This window comes from Nycticebus coucang, chromosome 12 (genome assembly GCF_027406575.1).
Source record: "Nycticebus coucang isolate mNycCou1 chromosome 12, mNycCou1.pri, whole genome shotgun sequence".
Lineage (NCBI taxonomy): Eukaryota > Metazoa > Chordata > Mammalia > Primates > Lorisidae > Nycticebus > Nycticebus coucang.
In genome coordinates, this window is record NC_069791.1 from 83,376,512 (window position 1) to 83,398,608 (window position 22,097).

General features: G+C 42.1%; 1 protein-coding gene across 2 annotated transcripts in view; it reads left to right on the plus strand.

The window, feature by feature from the left end:
- XPO6 (exportin 6) overlaps window positions 1-22,097 on the plus strand; it is a 107,852-nt gene that overhangs the window by 77,179 nt on the left and 8,576 nt on the right. For both annotated transcript variants that reach the window (XM_053554829.1, XM_053554831.1), the window contains exons 13-20: window positions 2,742-2,901; window positions 6,825-6,917; window positions 8,973-9,117; window positions 12,247-12,393; window positions 13,160-13,349; window positions 19,831-19,986; window positions 21,302-21,416; window positions 21,591-21,762. In XM_053554829.1, coding sequence (XP_053410804.1) covers window positions 2,742-2,901; window positions 6,825-6,917; window positions 8,973-9,117; window positions 12,247-12,393; window positions 13,160-13,349; window positions 19,831-19,986; window positions 21,302-21,416; window positions 21,591-21,762 — 1,178 coding nt within the window. The remainder of the gene's footprint in view (window positions 1-2,741; window positions 2,902-6,824; window positions 6,918-8,972; window positions 9,118-12,246; window positions 12,394-13,159; window positions 13,350-19,830; window positions 19,987-21,301; window positions 21,417-21,590; window positions 21,763-22,097) is intronic.

Genomic DNA, 22,097 nt, shown 5'->3' on the forward strand with positions numbered 1-22,097 from the left:
TAACTGGGAAATTAGGGCGATCTCGTTTTGTGTTTCATGAAAGCAGTGTCCCTTTCATATGACTAGGCATGACCAAAAATACCTCTTGGTTCTTTTTGTTCTGTGGCTCATCTGGCTGGGGTTGGAGGTAGCCACCCTCTTTCTCTGGTTAGAAGAACTGGCTTCTCCTCAGTTGTCCACTTGCCAGCTCCACAGGTCTGCCTGCCAGCTGTGAGTCCTGGTTCCTGAGTCAAGGCTGTGTCCGTGTCAAGTGGAGGAAGGAGCAGCTGATTTAGGGCAGGTCAAACCCAACCCTTATCACCTGCTCTCTCCTTGTAAGATCCTTCCTTGAGTTGTTCCTATTTTGCTCCTCTTCCTTGGAATGTGACCCACTGTGACAATGCCCTGAGCAAAGTCCCCTTTTCTAGGCTCCTGTCCTCTTTGGGTGCTGTTCCAGGGGGGCTTTATCACTTGGAAGTTGGTGTTGGATCTGAGTGTTAAGCCTGTTACTTCATCTGCCATTGTTACCATATGTTCACCATTGCTGTTTTCTTCCTCTCCACAGGTATTGCTTACCATACATACTTTTAAGTAATAAGTGCAAGGAAATGAAGCTTCCTGAGACTTCCCGATCTTTCTCTAGTTTGCTGTCTGTTCTGTCATATCTAAATCATTCATATAAGTGGGGCCTCTGTAGCTCGGTGGATAGGGCGCTGGCCACATGCACCAGGGCTGGTGGATTCGAACCTAGCCCAGGCCGGCTAAAACAAAAAAAAAATAGATGTAGCCGGGCGTTGTGGCGGGCGCCTGTAGTCCCAGCTGCTCGGGAGGCTGAGGCAAGAGAATCGCGTAAGCCCAAGAGTTAGAGGTTGCTGTGAGCCGTGTGACACCATGGCACTCTACCCGAGGGCGGTACAGTGAGACTCTGTCTCTACAAAAAAAAAAAAAATAGATGGGTATTGTGGTGGGTACCTGTAGTCCCAGCTACTTGAGGCTGAGGCAAGAGAATCGCTCGAGCCCAGGAGTTTGAGGTTGCTGTGAGCTATGACCCCATGGCACTCTACCGAGGGTGACCAAGTGAGACTCTTGTCTCAATAATAAAAATAATAATAATAAATCATTCATACATTTATGGTCACACTCTGACCAGGCACTGTGGTGCTGCCTGTAGTGCATAGCCCCTCACCATGAGGAATTGCACAGTCAGGAAAGAGACAGACTTGTAAATCCCTGGTTTGTTTCGCTATGGGGTTGGGTGCCATGGAGGAATACAGGAATGCAGGAGTGGGAGAAGGAAGGGGAAGGCCTCAAGGAAGAGATGATGCCCATGTGAGTCTGAGGGATATGGAGTCGTTTGCAAGACTTGGGTGGGCGGAGGATTTAATGATGGGTGGCCTGGACAGAAAAACAGTTAATGCAGAGGCACAGAGACATATGAAGTACCAGGGGTACTCAGTGGGTCCAGATGACACACTGGCACAGTTAAATGTGATGAGGCTGTGAGAGACCTACGAGTTAATATGGGGGAATCTCAGTTCCCCTCCTGTAGTGGGAGAGAACCTCAGAGGGGTTGAACACCTTGCTTAAGGGGTGTATGCTTATTCTCAGACCATCTAGGAAGATGGGCGTGGAGCTCCATGGGAAGAGGTGAAGTACTGTGGGATGAGGGTTGGTGATGACCAGTTAGGAGGCTCTGGTCTCCTGCAGGGAGTTGTGGACCAAAGCAGCAGAGGGAAGGAGCAGGTTTGAAAAATGTCTATAGGTGGTGGGGTTGTAGCTGTAGGAACAAGGTTCTTGCGGTCACTGTCCTCCCTCTCACGTGGGGGAGGAGTACTGTGTCAGATTTACAGGGCTCTTGGTTGGCCTGAAGATTGTTGCTGTCTTATGGACATTTGTGTGAGGAGGGATCCAAAAAATAAGGAGGTGACTGAATTGAGGATGTTTTGGTCCTTCATCTTAGCACCATCCTATTCAGCTTGAGGAACTATGTTGAAAAGTAAGACAGTTTCAGACCTTAGAATGTAACTAGCTCTCTGTTATTCATAATTATTATAAATGGATAAAGCTTCATAGCTCATGGTTTCTTTTTTTTTTTAATGCACTCTAATTTAGCCCTTAGAATAATGAATTAAATAGCATTTTTTTCCATTTTAAAGGTGAGGAAATAGGACAGACGAGTTACAGAGCCAGGAAGTGTCAGAGAATCTGTGTCCTTTGAGTCCGAGCCCTGTGCCCTTTATTCCATAGCTACCTAAAAACCTTCTGGGGTAGAATGCTAAATGGACTTCTGTTCTTTTAGTAGAGGCAGGTCTTGCCTGTCAGCCTGTGGAGATTTCACCCTGAGAGAGGGCTGTGTGCAAAATGCAGCAAATTCCGAGTTACAGAGACTTTACTTAGAGTGCTACCTTTGCCCTGAAATAAAACCCATGTTGGACAAATGACTGGGCTTCTTTGGGTGTCTTTCCTTGTATGTAGAAACAGTGGTATCAGTACAAAAGGGATCAGATGAGGTGCATGGTGCGTGGTCCATGTTCGCATACCGTGCATTCTTGCTTCCCCCTCTACTTCACAGCACATGCTACTACGTGGGTATAGCTTTAGGTAGAGGCTGCGCCCACTTTCCCTGCTTAATAACAGAAATAGCTTGCGGGTTGCTTTATTTTGAGAATTGGTTTCGCTGTGTGAGGCTCTTCTGGATGAGTTGCTACCTATGGTAACTGAAGCATGTTCTTCCTGTGACAAACTGAGGTGTTCTGTTCCAGGACACAGGTTGAACATCACAGCAGAGAACGACTGCCGGCGGCTGCACTGTTCCCTGAGAGACCTGAGCTCCCTGCTGCAGGCTGTGGGCCGCCTAGCTGAGTACTTTATCGGGGACGTGTTTGCTGCACGGTTCAATGATGCCCTCACAGTCGTGGAGAGGTAGGCTGGTAGTTACATTATGGAGCCTTCTTCAAAGCTCAGTGTTACCTTTTTGTGTGAGGGGCAGCATATTGCCAAGTAGCTTCCACTCTGCTGGTGAATCCAGGCTCTGCCTCATATGAGCTGATATGGAGTAAATTACCTAACCTCTCTGAACTTCAGGTCCTTTATCTGTAAAATGAAGTGGAAGTAGTTTCCTATAAGTTTATTGTCAGAACGAAGTGAGATAAGGTACTTAGCATAGTGCCTAGCACATAACAAAGGAATCAGTAAATATAAGCTGTTATTTCATTGAAGATCTTGTATGTAGATGTAAAGGTAGTATGAGAAGAAGCCAGGCGAGATGATCTTCCTATCTTTCTTCATAGGATAGACATTAAGAAAGCCCTACTGTTTGTGTACAGTGGCTCATGCCTGTAATCCTAGCACTTGGGGAGGCTGAGGTGGAAGGATCTCCTAAGCTCAAGAGGTCGAGACAAGCCTGAGCAAGAGTGAGACCCTGTCTCTACTAACAATAGAGAAATTAGTAAGGTGCAGTAGTTTGTGCCTAGTAGTCCCGGCTACTCAGAAGGCTGAGGCAGGAGGATTGCTTGAGCCCAGGAGTTTGAAGTTGCAGTGATCTGTGATAATGCCACTGCAGTTTAGCCTGGGTGACAGAGTGAGACCCTATCTCAAAAAAACCAAGAAAGCCCTACTATTAAGGGGACAACAGCACTATCCAAGTAGGCAGCTGGATATCAGAGGTGGGGCTTTGGTGTTTTTTCCTGTCCCATCTTGGCCATCAGGAGTGAAAGCTGGGTAGTCCCCAAGTCTGGCTTGACCTTTCTCTACCAGGCTCCTTTTATTGCCTCTTCCTCTTGAGTCCCATGCAGGGTTGACAGCTGCATTTTTTGAGGAACATTTTATTCTACCAAAGTCAGGTGTCAGGGATAGATTTAGATTGTTTCAAGGTATTTGTTAGATGGGTTAGGTCAAAACTAGTAGATGTGAATCCAGTCTTAAGGCCAAGACTCTTGATGCTTTCACTGGCTCAGTAGCCCTGTTGCTGGTAACATACCTGTGGGGAAAAGGAGCCCCAAGAGCCTAGTTATGTGACATACCAGAGTTTTCTTCAACTGTTTTAGCTTAGCTTAAAAGCAGAGATAACTAAGACTTTAAATCCCATAAAAGCCAGATTAATATTAATAATAAAAGCAGCATGCAGTAGTAGGAAAATTTTAGAAGTGTTTTTTTTTTTTTTTGTAGAGACAGAGCCTCATTGTACCGCCCTCAGGTAGAGTGCCGTGGTGTCACACGGCTCACAGCAACCTCTAACTCTTGGGCTTACGTGATTCTCTTGCCTCAGCCTCCCGAGCAGCTGGGACTACAGGCGCGTGCCACAACGCCCGGCTATTTTTCTGTTGCAGTTTGGCCGGGGCTGGGTCCAAACCCGCCACCCTTGGCATACGGGGCTGGCGCCCTACTTACTGAGCCACAGGCGCCACCCTAGAAGTGTTTTTTTATACATTTTTTTTCATTTCATTCTATACTTTGGGACATAAGTATTGCCATTTTATTGTTCTGTAAACCATGTCTCAGAGATGGTAAGTAGGTCACGAGAGGAAGCATAAAGACTTTTTAATCAGTTTCTTGAGCTCTTACCAAACTGCAGAACTTCTACTTCCAGAGTCTGTGTTTCCTCTTCTTCATGTGCTAGGCCCATTTGTGCTGATGATTAGGGATGGGACATGTCTTTCTGTCTGAAATCCATAGAAGATATGTCCATTATTTAAATTTACTCTATTTAGCAACATAGATAGGTCTTTGAGTCATTTCAATTTTGTAGTAAGATGATATTTCGGAGATCTTCAATCATTATTTTGTAGGTCTTTATACATACCTCCTTCTGCCCTACCTAGGCTTATAAACTTAGTAAAGAAACTTGGTACTTTGTCTATGTATAATAAAGTGTGAGAGAAGGCTCTTGTTAAGGCTACACGATCTTAATAGCTAGTGTATAGCAGTGTTTCGTGTAATATTAGTGTTTTCACATAAAACATAGCTAATATAAAAACTGCTAAACGTAGAATTATTAGAAGACACATCTAGAAGCCCATTTTTAGTGCAGGACAGGATTTAAGGTGTTAAATACCGGGTGCACATCAGTATAATGCTGACTTATGGTAACTGTTTTGATTCCTAGTTATCAGTAGGATGTTCTAGGACTTTTAGAACTATGGCTCTTTCATCCTCACTCTCTTGTCTCACTGGAAGTTCCCCTTTCTGACTGTTTTCAACCCGAAACAATTTGTGGCGCAAGCCTGTGGTTTTCTATTTGGAATGAGGTCCTGCTTTCTCTCTCCATCAGAAAGGAGCATTTTTCAGAGTGTATTTTCCCTTATGCATCCTGTTTTTTTTTGAGATGCTGATTTCCAAACCCCTCATAACACCTGCAGGATAGATTTGCTGGATAAAACCAGGCCATTTGCATTTGTAACAGGTTCCTCAGTTGATTGTTACACTCAGAAAAACAAATACTGTCTTCCTGGGCATATGCCTCAAATTCATACAGAGTGGGCAAAGAGGGAACTTAGCTAGCTCTTGTATTTTTGTCCCCTTTTATTCAGAAAGTAATGCTTTCTGTCTCTAATGAGAGAGGCATTTCCCATTTCCTAATAGTGCTGGTTATTAGTTATTGTATTTAATGCTCATTTGTATAGGGTGAGCACTTGAGCAACCAGTAGGCTCAACAACTTGCTTCTGAAAGAATTATACTTGAATTTTAAAACATCTCAGTTTATTCTAAAAACATTTGTTCCTAAAATGTTTTATCATAAACATTTTCGTATCTTCAGAAAAGTCAAAAGAATTGTAGTGGGAATATTCGTATACCCACCAAGTAGATCCTATAGTGGACAATTTACTGTGTTTTATTATATCCATTTGCAACATTTCCTTTTAAAAATGACTTTAAATAAAAGCTAAGATTTTTTTTTTTGTTATAAATTTTATAGAAAAGTCCATGTCAACATATTTTGGAAAACTATCAAAAAATCAGGACTAAGAATATTTATTTATAAACCATTATATGTTTCCTGTATACAATATGGAAATACAGAAAAGTAGAGGAAAAAAGACCTGCATAACCTACTCACTTTATTATCCTGCCCCCGGGCAAGTGGTACTAATAAGCACTTTCAGTCAAAAAGTATATTCTGGGGCGGCGCCTGTGGCTCAGCGAGTAGGGCGCCGGCCCCACATGCCGAGGGTGGCGGGTTCAAACCCAGCCCCGGTCAAACTGCAACAACAAAAAAAAATAGCCGGGCGTTGTGGCGGGCGCCTGTAGTCCCAGCTACTAGGGAGGCTGAGGCAAGAGAATAGCGGAAGCCCAGGAGTTAGAGGTTGCTGTGAGCCGTGTGACGCCACGGCACTCTACCCGAGGGCGGTACAGTGAGACTCTGTCTCTACAAAAAAAAAAAAGTATATTCTGGTCAAAATTCTTCCAGCTTTTCTTCTGTTAACAGATATACATCTTAAAAACAAAATGGGGTTCTGTTTTATGTGTGTATATGTGTGTGAAAAAAAAGAAAATATATATATATGTTATAGCCTTTTCATGTTTCAAATATCTTAAATACTTGTCACTGTATACTCTTCTAAAGAATAGTTTTCATTGTATACATACATTACATTGTATTATATCCTCTGTAGTAGATATTGATACTGTTTCAGAATTTTTGACACCATTTATGTTAATGTGCTTATACATAAATCTTCTTGCACATCTTGTATTATTTCCTTGGCATGAGATCAAAGGTCTAGTCTTGATTTTTTTTTTTCTATGAAGTAAAGTCTATCCTTGGGACCTTTCTTGGTACCTTGTTTATTCTTCTGTTTTAGTTTATAAGCTGAATGTTCTTGTTTACCTGCTTCTTTGCCAACAGGTTGGTCAAAGTCACTCTGTATGGATCTCAGATAAAACTGTACAACATTGAAACTGCTGTGCCATCAGTATTGAAGCCTGACCTCATTGATGTGTAAGTCTAGAGTTTGGTGTTTGTGCATTTTCAGGAAAAGATCTTGTTCCTATCTCCAAAGGATTTCATAGAGAAAAGGGAACATGAATAGGAAAAAACTCTTAAACTCCAAACCTAGAAAGATTATTTATATGTCCAGGGGCTGAGGTGGTTGGAGAAAGTGGAATTAAGCAGATGAGAGCTGGGTACACATTCTGTAGAGCAGACGTTTCAGGAGGAACAAGGTGAAACAGTTACTCAGGCAGGTGAGCACTCTGCGGTAGAATGGAAAAGGTTTGAAAAATGAGTTACACTAACATAGAAATAGACTGAATGCCATGAATCTTATCCTGTAGACCATTGGCTGAAACCATAGGGTACAAAAGAATATTTGGGAAATGGATTCCCTCAGAGATTCTAATTTTAGCAGCATGCATAAGGCTCGGGTATTTGCATATTAAATGAGAACCTCAGGTTATTTTGAGGCAGGACATCCAGGGAGCACACTTTGAGAAACTCTACAAACAGCATGCCATTAGGAAAGTGACATATGAAAAGGATGCGAAGGAAAGGCAGCAACTGGAGATGGGACTGTGTCCTAGAAGGCTTGCTCTAGACTAGAGCAGGAGGTTGGAAACTGGCTTATGCCAAATCTGGCATACTTTTGTAAATAAAGTTTTATTAGAACACAGCCAGAAGCAGTGATACACCAGTAGTCATTATATCCTTTACACTGAGGGCTTTGTTTCTAGAATACATTTTCCACTAAAAAGATTGAGAGCTTTTTGGAGAAAATCTCCCATGTCTGAGCAGTGTGATTCTGGAGAATCCTGTTGAGTCAGCAATAAGAAGGTGGTTGGTGAATGTTGGGGACATGTGAAGCAGGTACTAACTTGAAGGAGTTTTTCCTGGTCCAACTTTGACAGTTTGAGCTTCAAGAATGAATAAGGATAATAATGGTTTATGCCATATTGACTAAAACAAATCCATGCATCCATAGTGATAAAAAAAGATGAAGGGAGGGAAAGCTCTTTTTATAGAAGAATGCCAACTAATGACAGAAAAGCAAGGATAGAAAAATCACCAGTTTGCAGCCACCAATGTAATAATGACTTAGGCATAGATCTTCAATGGGTGCTCAAATCATGGGGAATAGTGTTTTTGCATCATCTCAAAATGTCACCCTACTGCTTATACTTAATTATTACTGAAAGTTGCCTCATCTTGTTTGAGATCGATTGATTGTCATGTTTGATGAATTTTGAGGTTCCTTTTTTGTTTGAGACAGAGTCTTCCTCTGTCACATGGGCTAGAGTGCAGTGGTGTGATCAAAGCTCACTGCAACCTCAAACTCCTGGGCTCCAGCAATCCTCCTGAGCAGCTGCGACTACAGGTGTGCACCATAATGTCTGGCTAATTTTTTCTATTTTCAGTGGAGATGGAATCTTGCTCTTGCTTAGGGTGGTCTTGAACTCTTGACCACAGGGAACTTTGCACCTTAGCCTCCCAGAGTGCTGAGATTACAGGTGTGAAACACCACACCTGACCTTGATGTATGTTTTGTTGTCCTTGTGATGCAGTACAGCATTTGCAGAAACCAAACAGAATCTTGGTAATCTCAATAATCCTCTAATTATCATGTATGGTGCGATGGAAGCTTGAACTTGAGAATCTTATATCAAAGCTTTATGTACAAAGCTATAGTATCTCTTAGTTGTTTATACTTTAGTCTGTAGCTATTCATGTTAAATTTTTACTAGTACTAAAGTCAACACATTATCATTCAAGTTCCTTGCTTCTATTTTTATAGCTTATCATTCTGTCAGGTGAGCTCACATGTGTCACAGAAAGAATCAGTAAGATCTCGTAGACATGTACTAACTGCCTCTGGGTTCTAGTTAGTAGTGTCAATGTTTAGAGGCTAAGTATTGTATTTAGGTACTATGTGAACAAGTAAATGATTTCTTTCCATGGTGTTACCCAAATGTAACAGATGGGATTCTTATCTCCTGTAGAAACAAATTTAATGCTAATACATTTTTACCATAACCTTTAAAATCTCTTCTCTCTCCACAGGCATGCTCAGTCCCTGGCTGCTCTCCAGGCTTACTCTCACTGGTTAGCACAGTATTGCAGCGAAGCTCATCGGCAGAATACACAGCAGTTTGTGACGTTAATCTCTACCACCATGGATGCAATCACACCTCTAATTAGCACCAAGGTCTTGAAACAGCGAAGGCTATACCTTTTATCTAGCTCTCTGTTTTTATGTCCATACATCTATTTACTATAAAATCAAAATATTACACAGTTAGGCCCATAATTGTTACCACTATGATACAGCTATGTGTTATTTAATGTTTCTTTTTTAGTTGCAGTCCACATACATTAAAATATCTTTATTTTGTCAGTTGTCTAAGTCCCACACGAATGAAAAAGTAAAATATTGTTCAAATTTACAGACTAAAAAGTTATGCTTTTAAATCTCTTCCTTTGAAACATTTTCCTTCTCAAGGTAAGTGATGTCAGGACTTGGTTGTACAGGCATATCTCACTCTACTAGCACTTCACAGATACTGCCTTCTTTTTAGTTTAAAAATTGAAGTTTTATGGCAAGCCCACATTGATAAGTCTATCAGTGTCATTTTTCCAGCAGTTTGTTCTACACTTGTCATAGTGATTTATGATTGGTGATCTTTAATCTCACTATTGTAATTCTTCTTCTCCCCTATAGAAGAGCACAAACTTAATTGATGAATGTGGGTGCTGTGACTGTTCCACTCACCGACCATTCCCCCACCCTGTGCTTGTACTCAGGCCTTCCTATTCCTCGAAACAAAACAATATTGAAATTAGGCCCATTATGGCTTGGTGCCTGTAGCTCAGCGACAAGGGTGCCAGCCACATACACTGGAGCTGGCGGGTTCAAATCCAGTCCGGGCCTGCCAAACAACAATGACAACTGCAACAACAAAATAGCCAGGCGTTGTGGCGGGTACCTGTAGTCCCAGAACTTGGGAGGCTGAGGCAAGAGAATTGCATAAGCCCAAGAGTTGGAGCTTGCTGTAAGCTGTGACATCACGGCACTCTACCCAGGGTGACGGCTTGAGACTCTGTCTCAAAAAAAAAGAAAGAAGAAAGACATTAGGCCGATTAATAATCCTCCAGTGTCTTCTAAATGTTCAAATGAAGGGAAGACTTGGGACATCTCTCACTTTAAATCAAAAGCTAAACATTATTATGTTTAGTGAGGAAGCCATGTTGAAAGGTGTGATAGACTGAAAGCTAGGTCTCTTACACCAAACAGCCAAATTGTGTGTGTAAAGGAAAAGTTCTTGAAGGAAACTAAAAGCGCTTTTCTGGTGAACACATGAATGGTAAGAAAACAAAAATAGCTTTAGTGCCTTTTTTTTTTTTTTTAATACAGAGTTTCATTTTGTCACCCTCAGTAGAGTGCCATGGCATCACAGCTCACAGCAACCTCAAACTCTTGGGCTTAAGCGATTCTCTTGCCTTAGCCTCCCAGTAGCTAGGACTACAGGCACCTGCCACAATGCCCTGCTATTTTTGTTGTTGTTGTTGCAGTTGTCATTGTTGTTCAGCAAACCCAGGCTGGGTTTGAACCCCGCAGCCTGGGTGTATGTGGCTGGCACCGTAACCACTGTGCTACGAGGGCCGAGCCTGTTTGTTTTCTTTTTTGAGACAGAGTCTCACTATGTCGTCCTCAGTAGAGAGTGCTGTGGCATCACAGCTCACAGCAACCTCAAACCCTTGGACTTAAGAAATTCTCTTGCCTCAGCCTCCCAAGTAGCTGGGACTACAGGTGCCTGCCACAGTGCCTGGCTATTTTTTTTTTGGTTGCAGTTGTTATTGTTTAGCAGGCCCTAATGGGGCTTGAATCCACCAGCCTTGGTGTATATGGCTGGCGCCCTATTCACTGAGCTACAGGTGCTGAGCTTTTAAGTTTTATCTTTCTATACATGTGCTAGTGGGCCTCTAGGGTGGATTCTTGGAGGTTGAATGAGTCAAAGGTTTTATCCATGTAAAATTTGACAGATTCTATTAAGTTGTCCTCTAAGAGCAGTGCCAATTTATAGTATTAGTGTATAAACATGCTTATTTTTTCTAATTTGTTCTTGTCTTAATCACAAATAGCCTTTTGTACACTTTTAACAATGTATTGTTTTAATTAGAGCAGTGTATTGTTTATCATAAATTTATGTTGTGTTTATAATTATAATTTGTAAAAGAGTTATAACTTTCCCTTGAGAGTATGTTTCATAATTTACATTGCCATTGCTAGACTTTTAGACTGCCTACATTAAAAAAAAAAAGAAACATGACAATGAATTCTGAAATGTGTGCATTCATGAATGTAGCTTTGTCCTTTCAGATAATTTCCTTAGAATAAGTAGAGATTATAGGGTTGTAATAGATTAGGAATTTTTTTTATTTATTAGAGACAGAGTTTCACTTTATTGCCCTCAGTAGAGTGCCATGGCATCATACAACTCACAGCAACCTCCAACTCCTGGGCTTAGTGATTCTCTTGCCTCAGCCTCCTGAGTAGCTGGGACTACAGGCACCTGCCACGACGCCTGGCTATTTTTTGTTGTTGTTGTAGTTTGGCCAGAGCTGGGTTTGAACGTGCCACCCTTGATATATGGGGCCGGTGCCCTACCCACTGAGCCACAAGTGCTGCCCGGGTTGGGAATATTTTGTGGTTCTAGGAAGTTAAACTAATATTTCTTTTGTAAATAATTCTGTGTGCCCCAACTCTTTGATATGCTGTTTTTACCACATTCTTACTAGCATTAAGTCTTAATCTCTAAAACTTTCTCTTTTTGCTAATTTGAAAGTGACAGTGGCACTTGTACCAGGTTTTTGATGGGCAGGCTGAGGTGAGAGCAGTAGGATAGACTAGTACAACTGATGAAACAGAAAGTGGGGGATGCAGAGAGGACTTGACGAGTGAGATGTAGATTCCCAGTTGTCTAAAGGGGATGACTTGGATAATATGCCCAAGAGTTTGCCATGTGATTTCATGGTGATAAGGAGCCACTATAGGTTCTTGAACTGAGATGTGATTGAGTTCAAAGCTGCCAGTGACTATGAAGGAGAAATTGGAGGAGGTGATCCTAGCCTGAGGGCAGGTACTGTGGACAAAACAGTGAAGATGGGTATCTCGTCATTGAGAGTCCCCGTTAACAATGAGATTTCTGGAGCTAGATCTTAGGTGGTATGATTTGGCAGCCAAGAACCATATTTAGCTCATGGGCACCTCAGTAAAGTTCTTCTAAAACAAGTCAAATAGGACATGTAGTGAGTTAATGACTTCTTCTCTCTCCAGGTCCAGGACAAGTTACTGCTCTCTGCGTGCCATTTACTGGTCTCACTGGCCACCACTGTCCGGCCTGTTTTTCTTATCAGCATCCCTGCAGTGCAAAAAGTTTTCAACAGAATCACTGATGCCTCTGCCCAGCGACTTGTTGATAAGGTGAAGCCTTAGAACTGTTCCAGAACCAGGTGGCTCAGACCCACCTAGCATTTATTTTTGCACCCAGAGTTTACATGCCAACATAGATTTCTTACGTGTATGGCACTGACATAGCCTCAGTGATTCGTATACTGCCCTTTCTAATGTAATCACTCTGTGTGAAAAAGCTCCTCTCAAGATGCAGAGAAGTTTTCCTGCTTTGCCAACTCTGTATTTCTTATTTTAAGGTTGAGAAGCTCTAGTTAAGTGTTTTCTTCAGAATCTTCCTCAGAAGCTCAGGCTATAAATTTAAAAGCAAGCAAGAAAGATGGGTTGGGTAACGAAGGAGGGGAGTTGAAGCAGGTACTTAGCATCTGGATGCGAGTGCATTGCTTCCATGCTGGGACGGAGGACACATGGACTGCAAGAGACTCTTCTGACACCTTAGTTCTAAGCAGTTTCTCAGAGGATGTCAGAAGCCAACAGCTGAGGGACATATTAGATTCAGTGCTTGCAGTGTCACTTCTCCTCTGAATGCTTCAAATACCAGATTAGAGGGTAAATGAGGGCACCAGGAATGATTATTGAGGCTGGCCCTGGGCTATGCTAGACCCAGACAGGGTGTTATTGCTTCGCTTCTCTTTCTTCCTTTGGCTGCCTTAAGGTGGACTAATGGCCCTGTCCAGGTTATAAGAAAAGCTGAGGTGCTGAAGGTTGTGGTAGGCACAGCAGCTGTGTTCTCTGTTGTTCTTTGATCAATGATGGGTGCCTTTTGGGTCTCTTCTAGGCTCAGGTGTTGGTGTGCCGAGCCCTCTCCAATATTTTGCTGCTTCCATGGCCAAATCTTCCAGAGAATGAGCAACAATGGCCTGTGCGCTCCATCAACCATGCCAGCCTCATCTCTGCACTTTCCCGGGACTATCGCAACCTGAAACCCAATGCTGTTACCCCACAGAGAAAGATGCCACTGGATGACAGTAAGTGACCCTAGGCTAGGACAACCCAGGGAGAGAGGTGGGACAGACATTGTTCTTTTGTGACAGATAAGATTTGCACCTGAGGCTCCAGAGGTTCACTTCTTTGTCCATAGTCACACAGCTGCTGAGCAGGAAAGTCAGACTAAATTGGTGTGGAGTTCAGTTAACACATCAGCTGGACCTATTTCCTGAATGCACATTTACCCCTTTTCTTACTTGAAATGTAAAAATGTTAGAGCCCCGAAAAACACATGCATGGAAAACTCTTTTGGTGGAATCTTCTATAGATAAAATAAATCCTGTGGAGATTATGATCCATTTCAGATACTTATACATTTGTAGCCAAACAATGCAGTTGACTTCTACACACTAGGAAAATGGCATTCTTCTTTTTTTTTTTTTTTTTAAAGATAGAGGCTCGGGCGGCGCCTGTGGCTCAAGGAGTAGGGCGCCGGTCCCATATGCCTGAGGTGGTGGGTTCAAACCCAGCCCCTGCCAAAAAAAAAAATAAAAATAAAGTTTGTTAAATGTTAAAAAAAAAAAAAGATAGAGGCTCAGTGCCTGTAGCTCAGCGGCTAGGGCACCAGCCACATACATTGGGGCTGGTGGGTTTGAATCTAGCCTGGGGTCTGCCAAATAACAATGACAACTACAACAACAAAAAAGCTAGAGTTGTGGCAGGTGCCTGTAGTCCCAGCTACTTGGGAGGCTGAGGCAAGGGCTTGCTTGAGCCCAAGACTTAGAGGTTGCTGTGAGCTGTGACACAGTAAGAACTGTGTCTCAATAAATAAATAAAGAAATGTGGGGTCTTGCTGTGTCACCTGAGCTGAAGTGCAGTGGTGTGATCATAGCTCACTATATCCTTGAACTCTTGGGCTCAATCTCCTGCATTAGCTAAAACAGACTATAAGCAGTGCTTACCAGACTTGGCCAATTTTAAAATATTTTATAAGACAAGGGTCTCGCTATGTTATTGCATTCTGGTGTTGAACTCCTGGCCTCTAAGAATGCTAGGATTATAGATATGAGCCACTGTACCCAGCCTGGGAAAATGAATTTAAGAATTATCTTTTGTGATTGGTTTTAGCCTTTTTACAAACTACAGATAGTTCAGAGATTTTAAAAGAGCTTGGTAGTTCAAAAATGGTTCTTGAAGTGTATATAGAGCAGCGGTTCTCAACCTGTGGTTCGTGACATTTTGGGTCATGACCCACTGGTATAGAAGGAGAAAAAAAATGAATCAAAAAAATTCTAGTTTAACCGTAAGGTATCAGGTTTCTCTGAAAAACCTTTCTGAAATAATTGGATCATCTGAGCTCAGGAGTTTGAGAACAGCCTGAGGAAAGGGAGACCCCATTGTTGGAGCAGGTACCTATAGTCCCAGCTACTCAGGAGGCTGAGATAAAAGGATTGTTTGAGCCCAGCAGTTTGAGATTGCTGTGAGTTATGACACCATGGTGCTCAACCCAGGGTGACAGAGCAAGACTCGATGTCTCAAAAAATAAAATAAAATACAATAAAATAAAAATTAAATACTGTGCAACCTATTATCACAATAAATAATGGAGCATCATTCAATGGTATCATTTATAGAATGTCAACAAAAATCCTTTATGAACTATCAGAAATAGTAATAAATAGTCAGCATTCTTTTTTAAAACACTACTTTTATAACCAGGAAGATTAAAGTATATTCATTGTATAAATATTTTAGAATAGTATAAAAAAGAAAAAGGGAACTCCTAAATTTTACTGGTTTTAATATTTTAGAAAGTAACTGTTGGGGCAGCGCCTGTGGCTCAAAGAGTAGGGCGCTGGTCCCATATGCCAAAGGTGGTGGGTTCAAACCCAGCCCCAGCCAAAAAACTGCAAAAAAAAAAAGAAAGTAACTGTTGTAACTATGCCTTCTTATCTTCCTTAAGTATTTTTAAAGAATTCAGTAATTCATTTACTTTCCACATCAGCTTTATGAGTTAGATAGTGTTCTTACTGTAATTTTATCCACGAGGAAACTAATATATAAAAAGATTAAATAACTTGCTCAGGGGGTTTATATATAGGTATTGTGGAGTCATGTTTTATAAAGTTTGTGTTTTTGCCTAGGAGTAGCACCTATCACTTCTACTTACATTTTATAAGAGCAAGCTACATGGCCAGGGCTTAATTTCAAGTAGGTGAGAAATATGAAATGTTCACTGTGTGGCATTAATGATGTCCTCAGTGAACACAAAACCATGGTTAATGTTTGTTGACTGTTCATTGTGTGCCAGGCACTAGGTCGAAAACTTTGTGTACATTATTTCATTTAATCTTCTCGATAACCCTGGGGGGTCTGTCTTATTCTCTTCATTCCACGGTGTTGAAAGTTTAGAATGTTCTCTTTTTCTTATTCTAACATTATACTTTTAAAAAATTTCAAGCCTGGCTTGGCACCCATAGCACAGTGGTTATGGTGCCAGCCACATACACCAAGGCTGGCAGGTTCAAACCCAGCCTGGCCCAGCTAAATAACAATGACAACTGCAACAAAAAATAGCTGGGCATCGTGATGGGCACCTGTAGTCACAGCTACTTGGGAGGCAAGAGAATTGCTTAAGCCCAAGAGTTTGAGGTTGCTGTGAGCTCTGACACACAGCACTCTACCAAGGGCGATATAGTGAAAAAAAAAAAAAAAAGAAAAAAAAAATTCTCCAAAAAGAAAAAAAAATTTAAGCCTATAAAGAAGAGAAAATGAGTGTTTATCTTTCACTCAGATTCACCCATTGTTAATGTTTTGCGGCATTTCAGCTCTATTTGTCCAACACACACTTTTTTTTTATTGAGCTAATTAGAGTAAGTTGCAGACATTGACAATTCATTCCTGAATACTTAACTTTTATCTTTATATAGAAAAAGACATTTTCTTATATTACCAAAACTCTGGTTCGGCGCCATAGCTCCCTGGTTACCGTGCCAGCCACATACATTGTTGCTGGCAGGTTCAAACGTGGCCTGGGCCTGCTAAACGTTGATGACAACAATAAAAATGCGGGGCATTGTGACAGGCACCTGTAGTGCAGCTACTTGGGAAGCTGAGGCAAGAGAATCACTTAAACCCAAGACTTTGAGGTTTCTGTGAGCTGTGATTCTATGGCACTCTACTAAGGGCAACATAGTGAGACTCTGTCTCAAAAAAAAATTACCAAATCTTTGTTAACGCAAACAAGATGTTAAATAGTATGATTTAACATATAGACCACAGTGACATTTTTCCCTTTGCCAAAATGCCCTTTTAAAAAAAAAAATTAGGGAGGCACCTGTGGCTCAAAGGCGTAGGGCACCCACCCCATATACTGGAGGTGGCAAGTTCAAACCTGACCCCGGCCAAAAACTGCAAAAAAAAAAAAAAAAAAGATGTATTTTTAGAGGTGGGGTCTTGCCCAGTCTGGATGTGAACTCTTGGGCTCGAGTGATCCTCCCACCTTAGCCTCCTGAGTAGCTGAGACTATAGGTGCACACCATATTGCCTGGCTGAAATGTCCCTTTTTTGCTTTTTAAAACTCCAGGATGTAATTAAGGATTATGCATTGTATTGGTTGTCCCATCTCTTTCATCTCCTTTAATACAGAGGAGTACTCCCATTTTCTGTCTTTTATAACACTGGCTTTTTTTTTTTTTTTTTTTTTTTTTTGGCCAGGACTGGGTTTGAACCCGCCACCCTCAGCATATGGGGCCGGTGACCTACCCCTTTGAGCCACAGGCACTGCCCTGACACTGGCATTTTTGAAAGGTCTAGGTCCTATTTTCTTGTGGAGTATTCCATAATCTTGTTTATCTGTTTTCAGCAGTTTTGGGTGTGGTATATACTTCTGTTGCATCACTTCTGTTTGTCTTATTATTGGTGGTGCTCATTATGGTCACTTTTTCCAGGTGCAGTCTGCTCATTTGTCCTTTCTCCACCCAACCTGGCAGGTGTGAGTTGCTCAGATTGTAGGGAAAGTAGTGAGGTCAGAAGTCAGACTTGGGGCTCCATAGCCCCAAGTGCTGTGTTTTGCACCAATGGGCCATATTCCCTCTTTCTTCTTGAAAGCTTGGGGGGAGGTTTTTTGTTTTTTGTTTCTTTCTCTCTTTTATTTAAGCCATCCATTTTTCTGGGAGAAAACATAGTTTTCAGTTGATTTATAGTATCCTGTTGATAGGATTTGGATGTTTGGCCCTTTCAAATCTCACAGTGAAATTTGATCCCCAGTGTTGGAGGTAGAGTCTGGCGGGAGGGTTTGGGTTATGGGGGAACATCCCTCATGCCCTCCCCAAGGTAATGAGTGAATTCTCACTTTATTAGTTCCCACAAGAGCTGATTCTTTTTTTTTTTTTTGCAGTTTTTTGGCTGGGACTGGGTTTGAACCCACCATCTCCGGCATTATGAGTCTGGCGCCCTACTCCTTTGAGCCATGGGGGCCGCCCGAGAGCTGATTCTTTAAAGGAGCCAGGCATCGTCTCTTCTGTCTCTGGCTCCCTCTATAGGCATGTGACATACCTGCTTTGCCTTCACTATTTACCACAATTGGAAGCTCCTTAGATCCTTGCCAGATGTACATACTGGTACTATGCTTCTTGTACAGCCTGCAGAATTATGAGCCAAGTAAACCTCTTTATAAGTTATTCACCCTCAGAGATTTCTTTATAGCAGTACAAAACAGACTTAACATACCTATTCTACAGAGTACCACAGTTTACTTACCCATTATCCTATTATTATATACCTAGAGTGCTTTCAGTTTTTTACTTGTACATTTTTGTAAATAAATACTGGTCCTTGTTTCAGTTTCCTTAAATGTCAGAGGTCAGATTTTGGTCTCTTGACTCTGTTGACTTTGTCTCCTAAACCATTTCCCTCAGGGTTTGTGTTTTCTTGAGGAAATGTGTGTCCTGAACGTGGTTTCCTGGCTTGGTAAAAGTCCATATGCTCATAGTAGTTGTGAGTAGCTCCTTAATCAGTAGTGTGGGTGTGGCTTCCATCACTTTCCAACTTCACGGTAGCTGTCTTTTAGTGGACACGGACCAGTCCTATGTGAGTCATTGTCTTCTTTCATCCTTGGTCTTGTGAGAGAGGCGATGCTTTCTATCCACATTTCAGATGAGGAAACCATGACTCAGAATCTGGCGAAGTTAGATTCCATCTACCTCCTAAGCATGTCTCCTTTCTGCTTTACCCTTCCCTTGAAGCTTCCCCAGCCCCTGTGGAAACTAGTAAGTGCTAGGTTTGGGGTAGTCCAGAAAGTGCTGCTAGGTGGAGGGTGGCCCTCATAGCCCATCTCTGGCTTAGCCTCTAGGTTCATTGCTTGAGCCTGTCAGGCTCAGATGAGCCATAGGGGTCTCCTTGGGGAGATTAGTGGGAATCTCCTTGTCTGAGGGGTAGGTGACACCAGGTGCGTTGTTCTGAACCTTGGCTCTAAAGTCCTTACAGTACCCCTGTAAAGGTGGGGCTGTTGGCTATTCCTGGTACACCAATGAGGATTCAGATTAAAGTGTATAGCCTAGTGATCACCTGTGGTTCATATTTAGGGTCTCTGACCTCCTGCCTGTTTGGTGGCCACTGCCTCTATTTGTGCTAAATGGAATCATGACGTGAACTCGGTATACCAGGGTATTGTCAGAATTATGTATTGTCAGTAACATATATTATTAGACTGTAGGCCTGACAGGCCAAAGATTGATCCGATTATTCCTGAGCCCAGCACCATTACATGTGCATGACTGGATGTTTATGTGTATTACCAGGCTAGAGTACTATCTGTAGTTGAAGGAGAATGTTTGATCTGCCATATCCATTCTTGCCTGTGGAAATGGCTTTGTGACATTTTTCTTACTAGTCTGTTCACCATCTTTTACTTTTGAGTAAGCACAAGGCATCTAACCTATGAATATGTTGTATGTTTTCTTCTCTGTGCTCTTACTGCTAGTGGGTAGAGGCAAAATTAAGGTAAAAACCTGACTAGGCGGGCACTGATGTCCTGGTGGTAACATGAAAGAAAAATGAAAATAAAAATAAAGAGAAGAGGTACATAGACAAAAAAATGCATAATATAGTCAGGAATATTCCTGTAGCAAGGCTTCTGTGTGATTTTTTTTTTTTTTTTTGAGACAGGGTCTCACTCTATTGCTCAGGCTAGAGTGCTGTGGTGTCGGCCTCCTAGTTCACAACAGCCAGAAACTCCTTGGCCCAAGTGATCCTGCCTCAGCTTCCCAAGTAACTGGACTATAGGTGCCCCTCACAACTCCCAGCTAATTTTTCTATTTTCAGTAGTGACACGGTCTCTCACTCCTGAGCTCAAATGAATTCACTAGCCTCAGCTTTCCAGAGTGTTAGGATTATAGGCGTGAGCCACTGTACCATTGTGATTGCCTTGATGACTTTGTTTTCCCTTCCCCTTGCGCTTCATTCCTTACTGTGCTTTATCCTCAAACAAGTGATAATTGGCACCTTAACCTTGTTTCGCAGCCAAAGTGATTATCCACCAGACACTTAGTGTCTTAGAAGATATCGTGGAGAATATCTCTGGAGAGTCCACCAAGTCCCGACAGATCTGCTACCAGTCACTGCAAGAATCCGTTCAGGTCTCCCTGGCCCTGTTTCCAGCTTTCATCCATCAGTCAGGTAGGAGCTGGCTCCAAGCCTGACTGGTGAGTGGCACTAACAAGAGTTAGAACAACTGCTTAGATTTGTTGAGTGCACCAAGTTTGGGCAGAACAGTCCTGGACTTCTTCTGCCAAAGGAAACCTGATGCTGAAGACAGAGGGGAGTGATGTCTGTCTGTGGATACCCAGCCCCATAGAAAAGTGAGCAGAGTCCTCAGTACGGGCCTCAGCACGTATGTTGTGTGACACTGAGGCATTTGAGGGTTTTTGCCTAGTTCAGTGGTTCTCAACCTTCCTAATGCCATGACCCTTTAATATAGTTCCTCATGTTCTGGTGACCCCCAACCATAAAATTATTTTCGTTGCTACTTCATAACTATAATTTTGCTCCTGTTATGAATTGTAATGTAAATATCTGATATGCAGGATGGTCTTACGTGACCTCTGTGAAAGGGTTGTTCGACCCCCAAAGGAGTCATGACCCACAGGTTGAGAACCGCTGGCCTAGTTGAACCAAAATAAATGGGGGTATCATACAAGAGAAGCAAGGGAACTTTTTCAGATTAGTGCTACTCTTATTTGGCAAGGTGCATTTTGCTGAGATCATTTCCCTCACCCTACTCAGTGACTGTCACTGATAGAAGTTCTCTTTGGCTTTGTCGAAGTACTTGCCCAGCTGTCATGAGAGCCTGTATGTAGTCTCATCTGCCTTATAAAAGAAATACCAGATACTTCTCAGTCAGCAAGTATTTATTAATGGCCTCTTGCAAGCAGATTATATGTGGTTAGAGCCCAAACATACAGTACAAGATGATTGTTGAGATCTGGAATTGAAATTGCACTAAATGTAACCAGTATTTTCTCCAATTAATGCATCTGATGGGTCAAGGCCATGCAACCTAAATACATCTTCATTTTCCACTTTTAGCCACTTAACCCCTGACCCAACTGCAGGAATTATTGGTTACAGAAATAGCTCAAGTACTCAGATATTGGCCCAGTTGAATAATTTCATCAGTGTGTGCACAGAATGATCCATCTGCAATGAAAACTCTGACCAGCACTAGGTATTGGGCAATTAGGGAAGTTACAACCTTCATTTCCTATAGTCAGCCATTAGGCAGAGGTTCCCTGTACTAGAACTATTTTCTCAGCATGTCTTTAATCATTTTCCACTTCCCATCATTGGCTTGATAGTGTTGGGGAAATTTTTCCAGCAGGAAGCCTTAGAGAGAGATGATACTACAGAGAGCAGAAGAAAGTTGATCCAGCCCAGGGCTTCTGTTTATTTCTTTGTGCATTTTTTTGATCATTTGCTTCATCCCTCTATTCAGATGTGACTGATGAGATGCTGAGCTTCTTCCTCACCCTGTTTCGAGGCCTTAGAGTACAGATGGGCGTGCCTTTCACTGAGCAGATCATACAGACTTTCCTCAATATGTTTACCAGGTAACAAATGACCTGCTGTCCCTGGGTTTCAGATTCAAGTAAGAAATAGTGGGGCCTGGCTACGAAGTGTGGGACTTTTTGTTCCTTTTCTTCACTTGCCATAAGTGTTGGTTTTCATGCTAGTCTCCAGAGAAACATTGCTTTGGTTATTATGTGGTTTTCTCTTATCTGTAGAGAACAGCTGGCTGAGAGCATCCTCCATGAAGGCAGCACTGGCTGCCGAGTGGTGGAGAAGTTCCTGAAGATCCTGCAGGTGGTGGTGCAGGAGCCTGGCCAGGTGTTCAAACCCTTCCTTCCCAGTATCATCTCCTTGTGCATGGAGCAGGTGTACCCCATCATCGCTGAGGTAGGAGGGGCTGATGTGTCCTCTGCTGTTTCCCATCCCAACATTGGGGAGGGAATGAAATATCAAGGAAAATGCATTATGGTTTAAGGTTCATTTGTTAGTTATTTCAATATTCTTATAAAAGAGTTTTTCCAATGAAGAATGTCTTTAGCTTGGTACAGCTTTTTTATATTGGTCAAGTTCATTAGAACTAGTCTAATGTAAGCATAGCAGGTTAAATCATCACATCATCTTGCTTGGTAAGATCAATTTTCTAAGGCAAATAATTTACAACTTTGAGTGAATATGTGATTTTCTACAGCAAACACAATAACAAATGTATTTTCCTATTAAGT